At 47.1% G+C, this 15,842-nt stretch overlaps 1 protein-coding gene across 6 annotated transcripts in view; it reads left to right on the forward strand.

Moving 5' to 3' along the window:
* The window catches only part of LOC139009585 (tetratricopeptide repeat protein 7B), a 191,201-nt gene that overhangs the window by 43,388 nt on the left and 131,971 nt on the right, over positions 1 to 15,842 (forward strand). For 3 of the 6 annotated variants that reach the window (XM_070413837.1, XM_070413833.1, XM_070413835.1), the window contains exons 5-6: positions 6,483 to 6,604; positions 7,486 to 7,509. In XM_070413837.1, coding sequence (XP_070269938.1) covers positions 6,483 to 6,604; positions 7,486 to 7,509 — 146 coding nt within the window. The remainder of the gene's footprint in view (positions 1 to 6,482; positions 6,605 to 7,485; positions 7,510 to 15,842) is intronic. The other 3 variants (XM_070413838.1, XM_070413834.1, XM_070413836.1) reach the window with 1 other exon arrangement.

A 15,842-nucleotide genomic window follows, 5' to 3' on the forward strand; every position in this document is an offset into this window, starting at 1 on the left:
TCTGGCCATCTTGCCAAAGTGTCCTATCCCAAGGCTGCTATGAGGAAGGGTTTTGTTTGTTTGTTTGTTATTCGAAAGTTACGATTGGTCTTTAGAGAAATGACCATGCAGCTTGCTTTCAAAGTCACATGGTTTTCCCTGCCTGCCTTCTCGAGAGCCGGGCTCCCGGCAGGGAAACTGCTGACCCGGCTGATCCGTTCTTGTGGGCCCCACAGCCCTCGCCTCTCCGGGCCCTCATTTTGCACCGTCTTTGTCCAGCGGCTTCCCAGCCCTATCCTGGAGGGGCTGCCTTCTCGGGCCGGGAGGAAGGAGGTTCATCTGTTACTCGATTCTTCCATGGCGTGGGAATTGGCAAGTCGGGATGTACTTCCTGTCTTGTTCGTTTATAACTACCTGCTCACCACTGGACTCATAGGATATAAAATAATTTTTTGATGGGTTTTGGGGAAATGGTGATCATAGGACGTTAGGTTTTGAGAAGAAAATGCCCAGAAAGGGAGAGCCCAAGGGCACAGAGGAATTTGGGGCCAAAGCTAGAATTAGAACTAGCTTTTTCTTTACCTAATTCAGCACTTACTCGCTTCCCTGTCCCAGGCTACTGTGGTTTCCCACACCCTTATATATAGAAAACGCTCACCAAGTATTTGGCCAGGCGAACCCTGGCTCTTAGTAGCGTGGGGGAGCAGCCTGGGCCCAGAGTCCAGTCTCAGGGTGTGTAGACGACTTTCACGTTTCTGGCTCGATTTTCCAGTCTGAGTTTTCCTTCCTGGGAAAGCACTTTGAGCCTCCCCAGACCCAGCAAGTCGAGAGAGTAGCAACGAGAGAGGTTGAGTGAACCAGACATCTGTTTTGACCGTAGTGGGTGCTCCAGAAGCGACCTGTTGATGGATGAGAAGTCTAGGGGAGAAATGACCTTCCTTCCGTAAGTGACCTTCGGGCTTAGTGAAAGTTCAAGGGTTTTTATGAGACAAGACAATGAGGATACCTGCTTGGACTTAAAAAATTTTTTTGAACTTAAATGACTTGAGAATTATGCAAAATTGAAAACAGAAATTTCAAGGAAATAGCATCTGAGGGAAGTCCAGGACTGGGGCAGGCTTGGGCGAGTAGTGCTTTGATTTTCTGGGTAGGCAGCTCTTGTAAGTAGAAAACGCCACATGCTCTGTTCCTGTGTTGGTTCTGCCGGGCCAAGGCAGTCCGTCACTCAGTGATTTCCCCTCATTTCCCAGCTATTCTGTAGTGAAGAAACTTCTATTTGCCAGGACCTTGGGCATTTTCCTTATCAGTTGGCTCTTAACTGCATGCACTGGCAAGAATAAAATTGGGGGAGAACCTTTGAGGACAGGTGGAACATTGTGGCCAGACTTTTCCGTGTGGGAACACTGGGTTGTACTTCCCAGGCAGCTCTATTCTCCGAGCTTCCCTAAAAGTGGCTATGTCCAGTGATGTTGGACGTGTTTGCTCCCTGAAGGTGGGGACTCTTCAGGGAGGGGCTGATCTTGGCTTCCCCTGGAGCTAACTTAAGCTGTGAGAGGCAGTGGAGCACAGCGGCCAAGCGACTGCTGGTATTGGGATCTTAGCCGTGGAACTTGGGCAAGTTACTCAGCCTCTCTGTACAGTCTCAGAATCCCCATTAGTAAAATAGCAATAATAATTGCTAGACTGTTGCTGTGAGGATAAAATGATTTCACTCATGTTCTTCCCAGTAAGTACATGGTCAGCACACAGTAAATGTTAGTTTCCTTGTCACTCTCTGTTCCTGTGTCACCTGGCAGTGGAATCTGTCCTAATCTTAGGAGATTTCAGATATTTAGGTAAAAATCTGGAGTATTATAAACACACTGTTTTATTTAAAATGTTAAAAAAATTTTAAGGGAATGTTAATGGGAAAAAATTACTTTTTCTTTTTAAAAAATATATATATTTATTGATTTCAGAGAGGAAGGGGAGAGGGAGAGAGAGATAGAAATACCAGTGATGAGAGAGAATGATTGATCAGCTGCCTCCTGCATGCCCCACACTGGGGATGGAGCCCAAAACCCGGGCATGTGCCCTGACTGGGAATCGAACCATGGCCTCCTAGTTCATAGGTTGACGCTCAACCATTGAACACCGCCTTTCTTTTTTGTGTGTGGAAGATAATGGGACAACATTCTGCCTGGAGTCCCTATGTGATATCTGGGTTCTGGACCTCTGTTCACCCCTGACTGTTTGACCTTGGTCCAGTCACTGAGTCTAGCTTTCCATTTTCATGGTGGGTCTGATACTGCCTGACTAGTCTGAGGCTAGAGAACTCGTGAGTCTATGTGTCTTTAGCTGGGATGCAAGGAGCTTCCCACATGTTATTCTCTGCCCCCCCCCCCCCCCCCCCCCCCCGTTCCTGATGTGGAGGCAGAGCCAAGGAAAATGTGAATACACAAAAGCTGTGGGCATTAAATATTTGTTCAGTATTGTCCTTGTTATTTTAGGGTTACAGAGACATCTACTAATATTTTTCTCTGATAATTTGTTCTCTAAAGGGGAGTAAAAAATAGCTCTAAAATTGTGTACATAAAATAATTTAATCAAACAAATTGAATTAGAGCAGATAGAATTAGAAAGGACACAGGATGGCCTTGATTCATTTACCTTCAGGTGGTGGCATCATGCCAACAGCAAATCATGTTATTTGCCCCGCCAGGAGCTTCTGCTGGTGCAGTGACAGGAATAAAGATGACTTCATCCTTGACTCTCCTAGCGCGAGCCTTGCGTTTGGCAAATGAAATCATGCTGTCCTTGTCCTTTGCAAGCATCAGCCCACCAGCTGGTGCTCCTTCTCGAGCAGAGGCTGTGCCAGGGTGGAACCCTACCTTCTGCTGACAGTTCATTCCTTCACACCCTTCAGCAAAGGAGTTGCTGCTAAATTACGGGACGTCCACAGACCTGCTTTGGGCTGTTTCAGTGCTGGGGTTTTGAAAGAAACAACTGGACCCCAGTGTTGTAGGGTCCGGCCCAGATTTCCTCTGCTCACCAAGGAGTCGCCCAGCGGTCAGCAGGGTCGTTATTATGCTGTGGTTATTATGTCCTCCCTCGGGAAGAATGTGCAGTGACACAGCTGAGGTGTTGGATTCGGAACTGGATTAGACTAAAGTTACTGTGTCTTGAATTCAAACCAGATGTCCTGGGACAAGTGCTCAGTGCAGCCGTGAGTAAGGCAGGGCGTGACTCTGGAGGTCCACGTGGCTGTGCTGTTGGCTTTCAAATGGGAGACGATAGGAAAGGACAGAGTCTTCCTTCCCGTCCCCTTTCCTGTCCCTGCCTTTTCACTCAAGCCGCAGCAGCGGGTCACAGCTCAAAGCTAAGGCAGCGTATCTGCGTGAACACTGCCTTCGGAGAAGGTCAGGAATGACGGGCAGCCGTGTGCTCGGACTTGGAGGCTGCCATCTGAGTAGCTGGAGAGGAGGCTGCCACATCCTTAAAGCTGACTTAGAAAAGTCTGGAAAAGTTTCATTTTAATTTTTATATATGCTCAGTCAGTCTTTGCCTTCATAATTGTATAGCATTAAAGTATTTTTAACCTGTGTTTTTTCACTCAACATTTATATCAGGACCTGGAAGTGTTTTCAAGTTGTATCATAGTTGTATCACAGGGTGGGGTCTATGGTATAATGAACTTACTGTCAGGTGTAATCTCTGGTTGGGAATAATGCTGCGCTGGGAACTTCCTTCAGATGGCGCTGTCCTTTGCTTCACATTGTTTCTTACCGGCAGGTCTCCAGAAGTGGGGTTACGTTTTAACATTTTCGTTACTGCATACTGTGCCCACTTGCTCTCTACAAGTCAGGCTAAGCTCCGCTACCCTTTGGCAGTGCAAGAGGGGAGTGGCTTTGTGCAATCTTGACAGGCTTACTGTATAAAAGTTATTTTGCTGATTTGCTAGGTGAAAATGGCCCTTGCAGTTTTAGTTTTTGCATTTCTTGGACTATCAGACAGGTTGAATTATTTTCATGTATTTGTTCACTAGCTGTCTTTTTTTTTCTTTTTTATTACAACACTAGTGGCCCGGTACACAGATTCATGCACATTGAAAGGAAATTAATTAGAAGAAATATTTTAATATCGCTATTCGCCCTTTCTCTATAATAGAAGTGTCAACCAAATTCACGATCGACAATGACAGATTGAAACACACGTGTGCAATTGGCGCCAGCGAGAGCTTTATATGTATCGCGCATGTGCAAGTCAATGTTTATTTTTAAATTGCCAGTGCGTGTCATATGTACCTGCTGGTCGGTCGGTTGGATGAACGGCTGGTCAGCCACGTAGCCTTTTATATAAACAGATTATAAGAAGGTGCTATGAAGTATGAGATATGAATACTGTATCTTAATTTCCTCATCTTTACTGTGAATCAATAGATACTGTATAAAGTTGAAATACGTAGATAAAAGAATCACCTACTTTCTCTCATCTCTTTCCCTGCACATGCACACACACACACACACACACACACGTACACACACAATATGAGATATTTTAAACTTTAGAGAGACCTCTTATGAACTATGTGGAAGAAAAACACATTTTTCTTTAAAGTTGAGTGATTACTTTGGCCACACTTTAGTTTCTTCTATCAATTTTCATTAAAATTAAATGTAATGGTTTAAATTTGAACATAGACAGAACACAACCTCAGTTTCTGAAAAATGATTTTTATCTTTCTCTCCTGATAACAGAGATATCTGGACTATTATTCAATCAGTGCTAACTGGTTATGTCTATGGTAGAATTTTGAGATGATTTAAAATTTTATACTATACTGGACTGTTTTTGCTTTAAAATACTCATGGCATTCTTTGACATTAACAACTATCCTCAAAAGCCCATGAAGGATCATTTTTAAAGGTGTCAGAGCTGGACCTCCACGTGGAAGTAGTTGGATATATGAGTCTGGAATTCAGAGGGCAAGTCTGCATTAGAGATGATAAATGTGAGAGTTGGCAGCATGTAGCTGATTTTGAAGCTCAGAGGAATGCATGGAGTCATCTTGAGAGAGACTTAAGGGAGAAGGGACAAGTGCTCAAGTCCCCACTGTGTGCATCTCCATCACGGGAGGAGGAAGGGTGAGGGACGGGGCCTGCATTCGAGCCAAAAACACCCATGCTTTTTGAGGTGGGAGGAACGCCTACCTGTTAGCACTTGCAGACGTCGTGAAGCAGCCGGGCAGTTTTGATAAGATGCTGGGATGCAGTTCAAATTCAGGGGTTGCCCACTGGATTTCATTCCAGGACATATTGTCCATTTGGGTACCTCCTACTTTTCTTTTCCCCAAACCTTGCAAGTTAGAGAACTAGCAGTTGCTTTAACTCCACTTGGAGAATAAGTTCAAGACCTCTAGAATATTTGGGGGTTTGACTAACATCTGGGTCTTCAAAGAGCTCCTGACTTCCAGTAGATGTGGTCAGTGTGTTTAGAGAGCACTTGTATAGATTTTTAAAAAATACCTTTTTATTGATTTCAGAGAGGAAGGAAGAGGGAGAGAGAGATAGAAACAATGATGAGAGAGAATCATCGATCGGCTGCCTCCTGCACCCCTCGCCCCCTACTAGGGATGGAGCCCGTAACCCGGGCATGTGCCCCGACTGGAATCGAACTGTGACCTCCTGGTTCATAGGTCGATGCTTAGCCACTGAGAAACACCAGCTGAGCGTATAGATTTTTAATGAGCCACAGTGGCTTCTGTTGGATGAGTACTGTATTGGCTTGTGAGTTTAAAGAGAGTGGCCTCTGTGTACATTGCTATGACCCACTCAACTTATAATCCTGTCTCCTGATTAGTAGGGAGTCTTTCCTGCAAGGCTACAAACTTAAGCTTTGAAAGCCTCCTTATCTGTTGACAAGAGGTCAAGTGCAGGAGACTTGATGCTTAGGTTGTTTTTCTCAACTTGCCCCTCGAGAACAGCCAACTGCTGCTCAGCCCACAGGCCTCACTTTGGGAGCCTGGAGAGTTTGCCTTCCCCGGTTACCTTTAGGCCAGTGCCAGTCACAGCACTTCTCAGCCCTTTCTGAGCTCGTCAAGCTCATGTGAGGCTGAAGCTGCCTCTGCCAGCCAGTGAGTGACCTCGGCCTCTGGTGGGTGATGACTGTTTCTGGCCGTTGCTGGGACCTGCTTCTGTGTTATTCAGCCTCTCTGTCAACAGCCTGGCATTCAGAGCCACTCCGGCTCTAATGCTTCTCCTGGCACCAGGCACGCATCAGCGTCCTTCACGCCTCAGTCCCCAGTGCCAGGAGGGCCACACCTGTCCCCAGGTTGCTTGGTTGCCTCCTGTCTCACAGTCATTTTCTCTGTTTTCCTGATCCTGGCACATCTGCACCAGGGCCTTTGCACAGATGTTTGCAAAAACGTTGCGTTTTCCAGTTGTGCACTGCATTTAGCGATAGGGTTTGAAGGCAGTAGACTTGGATGTGCATCTGATTAGTTTTCCGATTTTCTCCCCTTCTAGGTAATACTTACTAATATTCAAAACAGAAGCCCTAAGCCTGGCCCTGCTCCCCACGATCAAGAACTAGGTTTTTTCCTAGAAACAGGACTTCAGAGAGCCCATGTCCTCTATTTCAAAAATGGGTAAGCCTTCTTTATTTTTTAATCAAGGTCCTCAAGAAGGAGAGTAGAAAGCCTTAGAATGCTGTCTTCAGTTTAGTTATTATAACAAAACTATTTAAAATATGAACTATAATTGGAATTTTTTTTTAAAAAAAGAATGAAAATAGGCTCTTTTTTTCTCTCCTCACCTGGCTCTCTCAGTTTCCCATGAGATTTGAAGGTGGGGGGAGAGGATGGGGGGCACCTGTGTGAGTCTGGGTCACAAGTGTGGAGCACCAAGCTCAGAGGGGGATCTGATGGGAGCCGTGCTTCATGCTGTCTTCCCAACAGGGGACCGGGACTGCACAGCCCCCTCCCCGCCCTTCCTTAGGGAAAAGGGAATGAGCTGGAAACCCTGGCACACAGGATCATCTTCCTCAGAATGGCTGATCAGTTCAGAGAATCCAATTTGCCAGGTCTCTGACGGTTTTCTTTTTTAAAATATGTCTTTATTGATTTTAGATAGATGAAGGGAGAAGGGAAAAGAGATAGAAATATCAATGAGAGAGAAACATGGATCGCTGACTCCTGCACGCCCCCTACCGGGGATCAAGCCCGCAACCGGGCATGTGCCCTGACCAGGAATCGAACCCTGATCACCTGGTTTCTAGGTCAGCGCTCAAACACTGAGCCACACTGGCCAGACTCAGACAGTTTTTATGAAAGTGAGCGTGGCTGTGATGCCACACAAGAACGTTTTCTACCTGAGCTGCCTTTGAAGAGGGTCTGAGAGCCTGAATGTAAGGGAGAGAGCTCTCTAATGCATTGATGTTTCTTTTCTTTTCTGTGTTGCTCTTATGAGAAATGCCATGATTCTGTTCCAAATCTCTTCAGCTGTCCCTTGTTTTGACATTGTGCTGCAGGATAGATGTGCATGAAGACCAACAGTAGGTATCGGTTCCTCTGTAGCTCCTGCTGGGCTGTGCATGGAGGCCCAGAGGCCTGTTCCCTTCCTCTAGGACGAGTCCCAGCCTCTGGATACATGAACAATGGAGTTGCTCCCTCTTCATTGTTACGAGCTTCAAACCTTGGGGCGCAGCTCGTGGAAGTGGGATTCCATCTTCCTCGTGGTCCAGAGCCACACACATCCAATTCCCACTGGCCTATTTCCCGGAGCCTGTTAAACTGTGGGCAAGGCCTGCTGTGCTCTGAGGGCCACTGGCTCAGATTGGCAAAGTCCACACCAGACACCCCAAGGTTTGGAATGGCTTGGTGGCTTTGGCACTAAGATGTGCTCAAATTGGATCTCATCTGCCATTGATTGAGATCGTCTGAGCGATGGTGCATGCCCTCTAAGCTGAGTTTTGCTGTTTTACTAGTAGATAGAGGGAGAAGGGAGGGAATGTGGAATTTTTTTTCTAGTGGTCTGTTTTTTCTCCATTTTCACAATAAATGGTGGTCATCACAGAGGACCCCCCCCCCCCCCCAACCAATACCCACCCTCCCTCTAACCTGTGAGCTGTGTGGTGGAAACGCAATTTCCCGGGGGCTCTCCGGGGAGCCACACCCACCCCTTCCATCGAAGATGCTTTGTGTGAGGTTGATCAGGATGGGCCAGGTAACACGTTTTCATCTCCGAAGGCTGTTTGTTGAGGAGCAGCAGGGCCGCTGGGCTCTGACCTCCTGCCATGAGACACGGCTGCCCGCTGAGCCCAGCTGAAGAGTAATGAGGATGAGAGGTGTGTTATTTATCACAAGATGATGGGTTACATGCCGGGAATTGCTTACTGGCTCATTTCTCATTTTACCCAAGTTCAAGGGGATTCCCACTGATGTGGCCAAAGTTAAGGGACTGCTCAACTTGGAAGGCTTTGCTTCTCTTTTCTTGTCCTTGCCCTTCTCTCTGGGCTCTGAGACCCATTGCGATGGCATTGGGCCAGCCACTCCACAGTGTGCCTGCGAGTGTAGTGTTCGGAAGGCTGGGCTGTGCAGCAGTGACGAGGGGTTACTTTTGGGGGAGGTGGAGGCCAAGGCCAGTTTCGAGACCACAAAATATTCACGGAAGGAGAGGAATCTGTGGAAAGTTTTGGTCAAGCCAAGTGCCATCAGGGTTCCTCAGGGCCCAAGGGCCACACCGGGGGTCACTTGTCAGTGGCCGCCTACAGGCAGCATCCCTGAGAGCAGAGGCAGATGGGGCAGCTGCTGTCCCTGCACCCCGGTGCCTCCCCTGGCTCCATCTCCTGATATGTCTGCTCCATGCTTTCTCGAACCCTTTTTGATTTTCTGCACTTTAAAAATGGGCATCTGGGAGCATGTCATGGACAGGGTCTGACTGATTCTCAGGGACAGGGAAATGCATTAGACAAGAGTTTTGCCGTAAGAGAGAGAAATGGATAAAGCACATCTGTTTCTTTAAAAATATACTTAAAGATATTCAGTTTTTTGGTTGTCATCCCCGAGAATTTAAGGAGTTATAGTAATCACTTTTATTCTTTCATAATTCCCCGTCTTTTTCAAGAGTGAGCACCAAACTAGTGACCTTGAGTCTCCTTCAGAGAGAACCTGATCCCTGGACCAGTTCCTAATCCCTAACCCCTCCTAATCCCTCAGACCCCAGGGATGCTTTTGTGTACCAAGTACTTGGCCTTCATCGTCCTTGCTCCTCGTGGTGGCATCTCGTTCATGTCCTTTGCCACCTTTGAGGTCGGCAGTATAAGTAGCATGGCCCCTGTTTTACACACGCGACCTGGCTGCGGGTTCAGTCTGTTTAGCACTGCACCCCTGCGGTCACTCCATGTGGAGGGGCTTGGTTGGACCCTCAGACAGTGGCTTTGTCCAGCGCCTGCCTTCTGTGAGGGAGCGCTTGAGCCCTGGTGCGAGACCCGCCCAGGGGATGGTTCCCAGCCTCCGCTGATTGGTGTTTTCTTGCCAACTTTCCCTCATGTCTCATCTCCATGCCACAGATCACCTGTTTCTCCTTCTTTCCTCTCCTGGTCCCTCTGCTCCCCCTTTTCCTCACCCTCTCTTCCCTTCCTCTCAGCTCTGGACCCCTTTCTGGTTGCTGTCCACCCTGGTGTCCGGGGCGGGGCTGACTTGGAACACACTCACATCTGCTTCACAGCTGTGTCTCTTCTCCCTCCGGGTGGCAGCGGCAGGCCTATTAAGGATGAAAAAAAAAAATCCTGCTCAGGCTCTGCAGAGGGTGAAGTCAGAGAGCCGTAGCCTCAGAGGACCAGGTCGGCTGCCTCCGAGGGTTCTCGAATTGCCTCGCCCACGGCAGGCACTGGGCTCAGGCAGCAAGGGCCCGGGGCCAGAGGCCTGGGTTTGGAACCAGCCCTCCTCACCAGGCATCCGTTTCTTTATCTGCGAAATAGGGCTAACCCCACCTACTTTAGAGCTGTGGCGAGGCACAAATAAGAAAACACATGTGGAAACACCGGGAGGCATCAGGCAAACAGCAAGTGGTCAATGGTAATTTCCCATGTTGACGGTGCCCGCTGACCTTCCAGGGGGCGTGGGACCAGGTGAAGGTCAGGTTGCAGCGGAAGCAGAAGCTCGCGAAGCAGGCACCCGTCACTCATTGCATTGCTGAGCCTCGCACTACCAGTGTTCAAGGAGCCGCACTTGTTTAGGCGGCTGGTTTAAGCGGGCGCTGCTGATGATGCGTTAACAGTTAGGGTAACACCTAATAACAGTATTTCAGAGGGGGCTGACTGGGCTGATGCAGCCTGAGAAGGAGAAATGTCACACACACACACACACACACACACACACACATACACACCCCTGAGTCTTTGCAGCCAGAATTGCCAGAGAAGCGTGGGTCTGGGAGGCCACTTACTTCCTGTGAGTCTTGATCTCAGTGTCACTTTCTTGAGGGCCCTGCCGAGCACCTCATGTAAGCAGGTGCCCTCTGTTACCCGCTCTCACTGCACACATTCCTTTCCCAGTACTGACTACGATTCGTAATTCTGTACATTGGTTTACTGGTTCATTATCTGTCTCCTTTACTAAACTATCTCCTCCATGAGAACCTGGGTTATGTTCCTTAAATTCACCAATGTAGTACCAAGCACAGTTCTTGGCAGGTAGCCACACTCAATCAATACTTGTTGGACGACTGAGCAAACTTACTATGTGCCAGGTCCTGTGCTGAGAGGCTTACATACCCTGCAGGGTGTAAGGAGGCCAGTCTGCTTGGAGTGAAGGTTTATGTAGAAGTCTGTGGATTTCTTGAGACTTGGTTAGATGGAGTGGGGCCAAGGAGAGGACCGGATTGGGAAATGGGGCTATCAAGGATTTGCCATTGGATGTGTTATGCTTGAGATGCCTATGAGACGTATAGCTGAATGGAATTGTCAACTAGGATGATGTATGAGCACAGAGGGAAGGTTGGAGCTTGAGTTATAAATCAGGAGTTTCATCACATTGGACTGGATGAAATCAATGAGGGACAGAGTGTAGTGAGGGAAGCAAAGACTGCCCAGGACCCAGCAATAGTTGGATGTTGAATAAAGGGGAGGAACTTGTGGAGGGGCTGCCTGAGGTCAGAGGGACGCCATGAGGGTGTGTCCCGGGAAAGCCTACAGGGGAGGACGTGCTGGGAGAAGGAAGGGACCATGTCTGTGTTGAATGGTGCTGTGATATTAATAAGGGCAAAGACCAGAGCATTGGAGTGGATAACATGGAAGGCATGTGACCTCGGATAGACTTTTGGTGGATGGTTTAAGAGCAGAAGCCAGGTTGGGGAAAGAGAAGAGCAAATGAAACAGGAGGAAGTGGTGGCATTTGTAGGTAAGTCATTTTCAATAAATGTTACTTCCTTTTCCATTTTAATTTCTAAGGTAGAGTTCCTGCTGGAGGGATAGATGGTGGGAGACTGAAAACCAGGTTAAGGAATAGAGAATTTATCCTCCAGGTGTGGAGAGGCTAGTGGATCATGAGGCTGGGATATCAGGAAGGGCCCAGAATGGGGTGGTTCATTGGGCAGGAGTCCAGTGCCAGCAGTCATCTGTACCCTTTCAGTTGGCCGTGGCTCATTTTACTTGTTTTTTTTTTTTTTTGGCTAGTGGTGACATTCCGACCTGAGCAGTTGACTGAGAGGAAGATGGGGGTGATGGAGGATGTGTGGAGAGGGAGAGGGAGGGCCAGGGAGAGAGTCCACGTAAGGGGACGACTTCCTTTACTGCAGCAGTGCAGGAGGGAAGCTCATTGAGCAAGCTGAGCCTTGCAACTGGCCAGCCAGGGCCACGGTGGTGAGGCCACATGTCACCCAGGCAGTCATGTGTCCTGAAGACGCTGATCAGTGTAGCTTCCTGTGCTAAGCACTTCACGTTTCCCTACTCAGGGAAATGTTTGTAATAGCTGAAAACCAGGAGCTCAAATGTATGAGAGCACATTTGTTTTAGTTGCTGCCCTTTATAGATGAGGAATCAGGTCCAGAGGAATCAATGACATTCAATAGTCATTCGGTAATTTTTTAAAAAGTCTCTTTATTCCCTTGTGCTTTTAAAAAAATGAACAGTAGCTATTTATTCCCTTTAAAAAATGTTTTTATTGATTTTAGAGAGAGGAAGGGAGGGGGAGCGAGAAACATCATTGATGAGAGAGAATCATTGATTGGCTACCCCTTACGTGCCCCCTACTGGGGATCGAGCCTGCAACCCAGGCATATACCCTACTGGCAATCAAACCATGACCTCCTAGTTCATGGGTTGACACTCAAACCACAGAGCCACACCAGCCGGGCTCATTCAATAAATTTTTATCAAGAATCTCCCTAGTTACACTGTTCTAAGTGAACAAGTCAGACAGTCCCTGCCCTTACGGGGTTGACATCTTGGTTGGGGAAACAGTCAATAAACAAGGCAATAGGATTTACTCAGGGCCACACCACTGGTGGGTGCAGAGCTGGGACCTGCACATCCGCTGACACCCAGTTCAAGTTCTAACCACCCAGACCACATTGCCCACACTCAGTACTCTCTTCTAAAAATGGAGTACTAGGTAGCACGGCTCCAAGAAGTGCATTCCACTTAGAGAATAAGAACTTTTAAAAGCCAGTCCAGATGTAATTATTTATGTCAGAAAAAGTGTCAGCCAATTTCCTCTGGTTTGTTTAAATGTATATTGGTCTGGCTCATCCCTTAATGCCACCAGAACTTTAGTATGGAAACAAAGGAATCTTTGTCAATGTTAATTCTGGATCTCCAAGACCACTTCCGGGATGAACCATGGGGCCAGGTAATAGCTTTCAGGGCACTTCGTAAGTGCCAGCACGTAGTGAGGGTTCAGAGTCCTGTGCCATCTGGAAGCGTTGTCAGTGTTCAGGAAGGTGGGTGGCTCCGTGATGGTCTGTCCTTGGCTTCAGCAGAAGCACGGGGAGGCCATTCTAGGCTCCCCAAGTGCAGGGGCGGGATGGGCGGGGCAGGCATCTGTGTACTCCATTGTGTGCACCCTACCGGAAGTTCAGTTTCCTTTAGCAAATAGTTGACCCCCTTTATCCACTCTGGTGCCCCCCAGGGTCATTTTTTAACATAAGCAATGTTGCCTAGTAACATAATTGACATTATATCTTTATTAGGTTTCCAGGGAAACAGAATTGGAAAGTTAACCTAAGGTCAAATTCTCAAGCAGAAGAGGAAAGGAACTTGTTAACCCTTTGTCCTCATTGTATTTTTTCTTGATATAACTTGTTTACTGTCTGTCTCCAATCACTGGAATATAAGTTCCACTGGGGTAGGAATTTGTCTGTTTTATTTGGGGAGGGATCTGTATCTAGAGCAGTGTCTGGTGTACAGTTGGACATGAATGAATGAATGAATGAACAAACGAACGAACTCATTTTCAGCTGAGATGGCTGTGGCTCACAGATGCCTAGCAGTGTGTTTTCTTTAAGCGTAGTTAATGCAACATACATGTATTGAAAGCTAGATATGTTTATCGAACTCTGTGCTAGGTCCTGGGATGTAAGGATGGACAGAACCACCTGACTGGCTTCATGGGGCCTGCTGCTCTGATTGCTGCTTCTTGGTGGGAAAGAGGGAGGATGTCACTGACCATCTAGGTCTTCTTGCATATGATGTCCTTGTGTGAAAAGGGGGTGAAGGGGGCCAGGTGTCAAATGATTTCCTTGATCTCAGGAACAAATAGCTTTTCTGGGTCATAGGGACCTCTGTTTTGTGCCCTGTCTCTGAGATTGGGGAGAAGGGGTATTTACAGTGATGGTGGCTTTATTATAAGAAACTCCTTACGCAGGCCCTGGCAGACTCGTTCATTTCTAGAAGCCCCTGGTGTGGCTTCAGCATACCACATACACATCTGGATGGAATTCCGGAGTTCCCACCACAGGAAAGAGAATTATTGTCTTCTGTGGGTTAGTTGTTTCAGAACATTTGCTCCCAGGGCCTCCCAGACCCACATTTGAAAAAGAATATGTGACTCTTGGAGTTGAACCCTTCACGGGCTGAATGAAATTGCACAGAGAAGCACAGGAGAGTGTTTTAGCGTGGCCTCTGTAGGCAGCCCCGCAAGGGCAGGCATTGAAATGACACGTGTGTGTGGGGAAAGAGGAATTCACATCCTGTCTGGACAGAAGGAAGCCAGGCTCACCCTCTCTGACTGTTGGGAGCTTTCTGGGTAATTTGGTAATGTCTGTGCTGCAGAGCAGGCCATGCTGTTGCTGCCCAGGAGGGAGTGTGGGACTTTATTCTGGCTCAAGGTTAACCTACTTCTTCCCTCCCCTGGTTTAGGTGTCAAATGCATTAATATTTTACATGAGGGAAGGTGGGGGTGGAGGCCCCAGCTCTTTTTACTTCCTACCTATTTCTTTTTAAATCATTGTTTTTCTCTCCTTCTTTTTTCTTCTTTTTTTTCTTTTTTGCAGAGGTATTTTTAGTCAACTCTTAGAGAGATTAAGCTACAGCCCAGAAAATGACTGAGACATCTTTGGAGAATTTCTTACTTTTTTTTTTTAGGAAACACTAGAACCTTCTATTGATAATGAGAGGGGCCATACATATTCTTACAAATACCTGCCTTTGTATTTGTGTAGCAATGTCTGCCATTGATCTGAACACCAACCAATAAGGAAATCTGTGATGAAAATGTATGTTCTCATATCAAAGTCCTGCATTAAATTACAAGATTTAAAAAAATTAATGAATTTCTTTTTTCAATTGATGTTTGGATTTTCCACCTTCTCTACTTTAGGTTTGAATTTTGACTTCTTATTCACAAGTGACTTTGGTGCTAATTCTCTAGGCCCAGCACCAACACACTGTAGCTCTCCTCGGCTGCTCGCTCTGCGTCCTCGCTCGGGTCCTTGCTCTGGTCCTGGCTCTGCTGGCAGGCGCTGGGTTGGTGGGCGTGGTAGCTGGTTCTCCTTTGAATCTGGCAGAAGAGCATCCGAAGCAGCCGTCTCTGCATGTTGTAAACAAGCCACTAAAATATCACGACGAATCCAATGCTGTGTTTCTTCCAAAAAAATACCCAGAAAAACATTAGCCAGACTTGGTAAAATCTCTGAATACAGATTTTTTTTTTCAAGAAAGATGCAGTTTTATTGCTTTCCAAGTACATTTTGAGCTAGTTAAGAAGGAAAACAATTGCCTACTCAATTCCACGAATGTTCGTTGAGAGTCTGCTAGGGGACAGTCACTAGGGTGTGCTCTGGAGGCACGGGATGAATACCAATGTTCTTTGAGCTCATGGGGAAGACAAGAATGCCAACAGTACGTGTAACACCTGGTGAAAAGCACCAGTGTGAAGGATGGGAGGGGGAAGAAGGCGGGGAGGAAGGAGGAAAAAGCTGCTTGTCTGGGTGAGTTCAAGTGTTTTAGAATTGACATTTGAACTTGGTCTTTGAGGGAGGGGTAAGATTTCCCCTTGTTAGGGAGGATTGGGGGACAGGAGGTAGTCATGGTTGAATGCTAGGTCTCCCAGACCAGATACACTTTATAAGCTCTTGAGAGCACTGGCTCTGGATCCACCTGCCTGGGTTTGAATCCTCCCTCTTGCATTTACTGTGACATTGGCCAGTTATTTAATCTCTCTGTGTTTCAGTTTTCTCACTTGTAAACTGGGGATAAGAATAGAACCTACTTCATAGTGTTGTTAGTGGATTAAGTGACTTAGTAATTATAGTGTGTTTGGACAGTGTCTGGCACAAAGTAAGCATTATATATGGGCTCGACAAGTAAGTGAAGGGTTTGTCAGCTCCCTGATGGGAAGGTAAGAATTGGCAACTGAAATCTGGGAAGATGATAACAGCAGTGGTGGC

Source organism: Myotis yumanensis, unplaced genomic scaffold, assembly GCF_028538775.1.
Source record: "Myotis yumanensis isolate MYYU_CA2020_CCGP unplaced genomic scaffold, mMyoYum1.0.hap1 SCAF_1, whole genome shotgun sequence".
NCBI lineage: Eukaryota > Metazoa > Chordata > Mammalia > Chiroptera > Vespertilionidae > Myotis > Myotis yumanensis.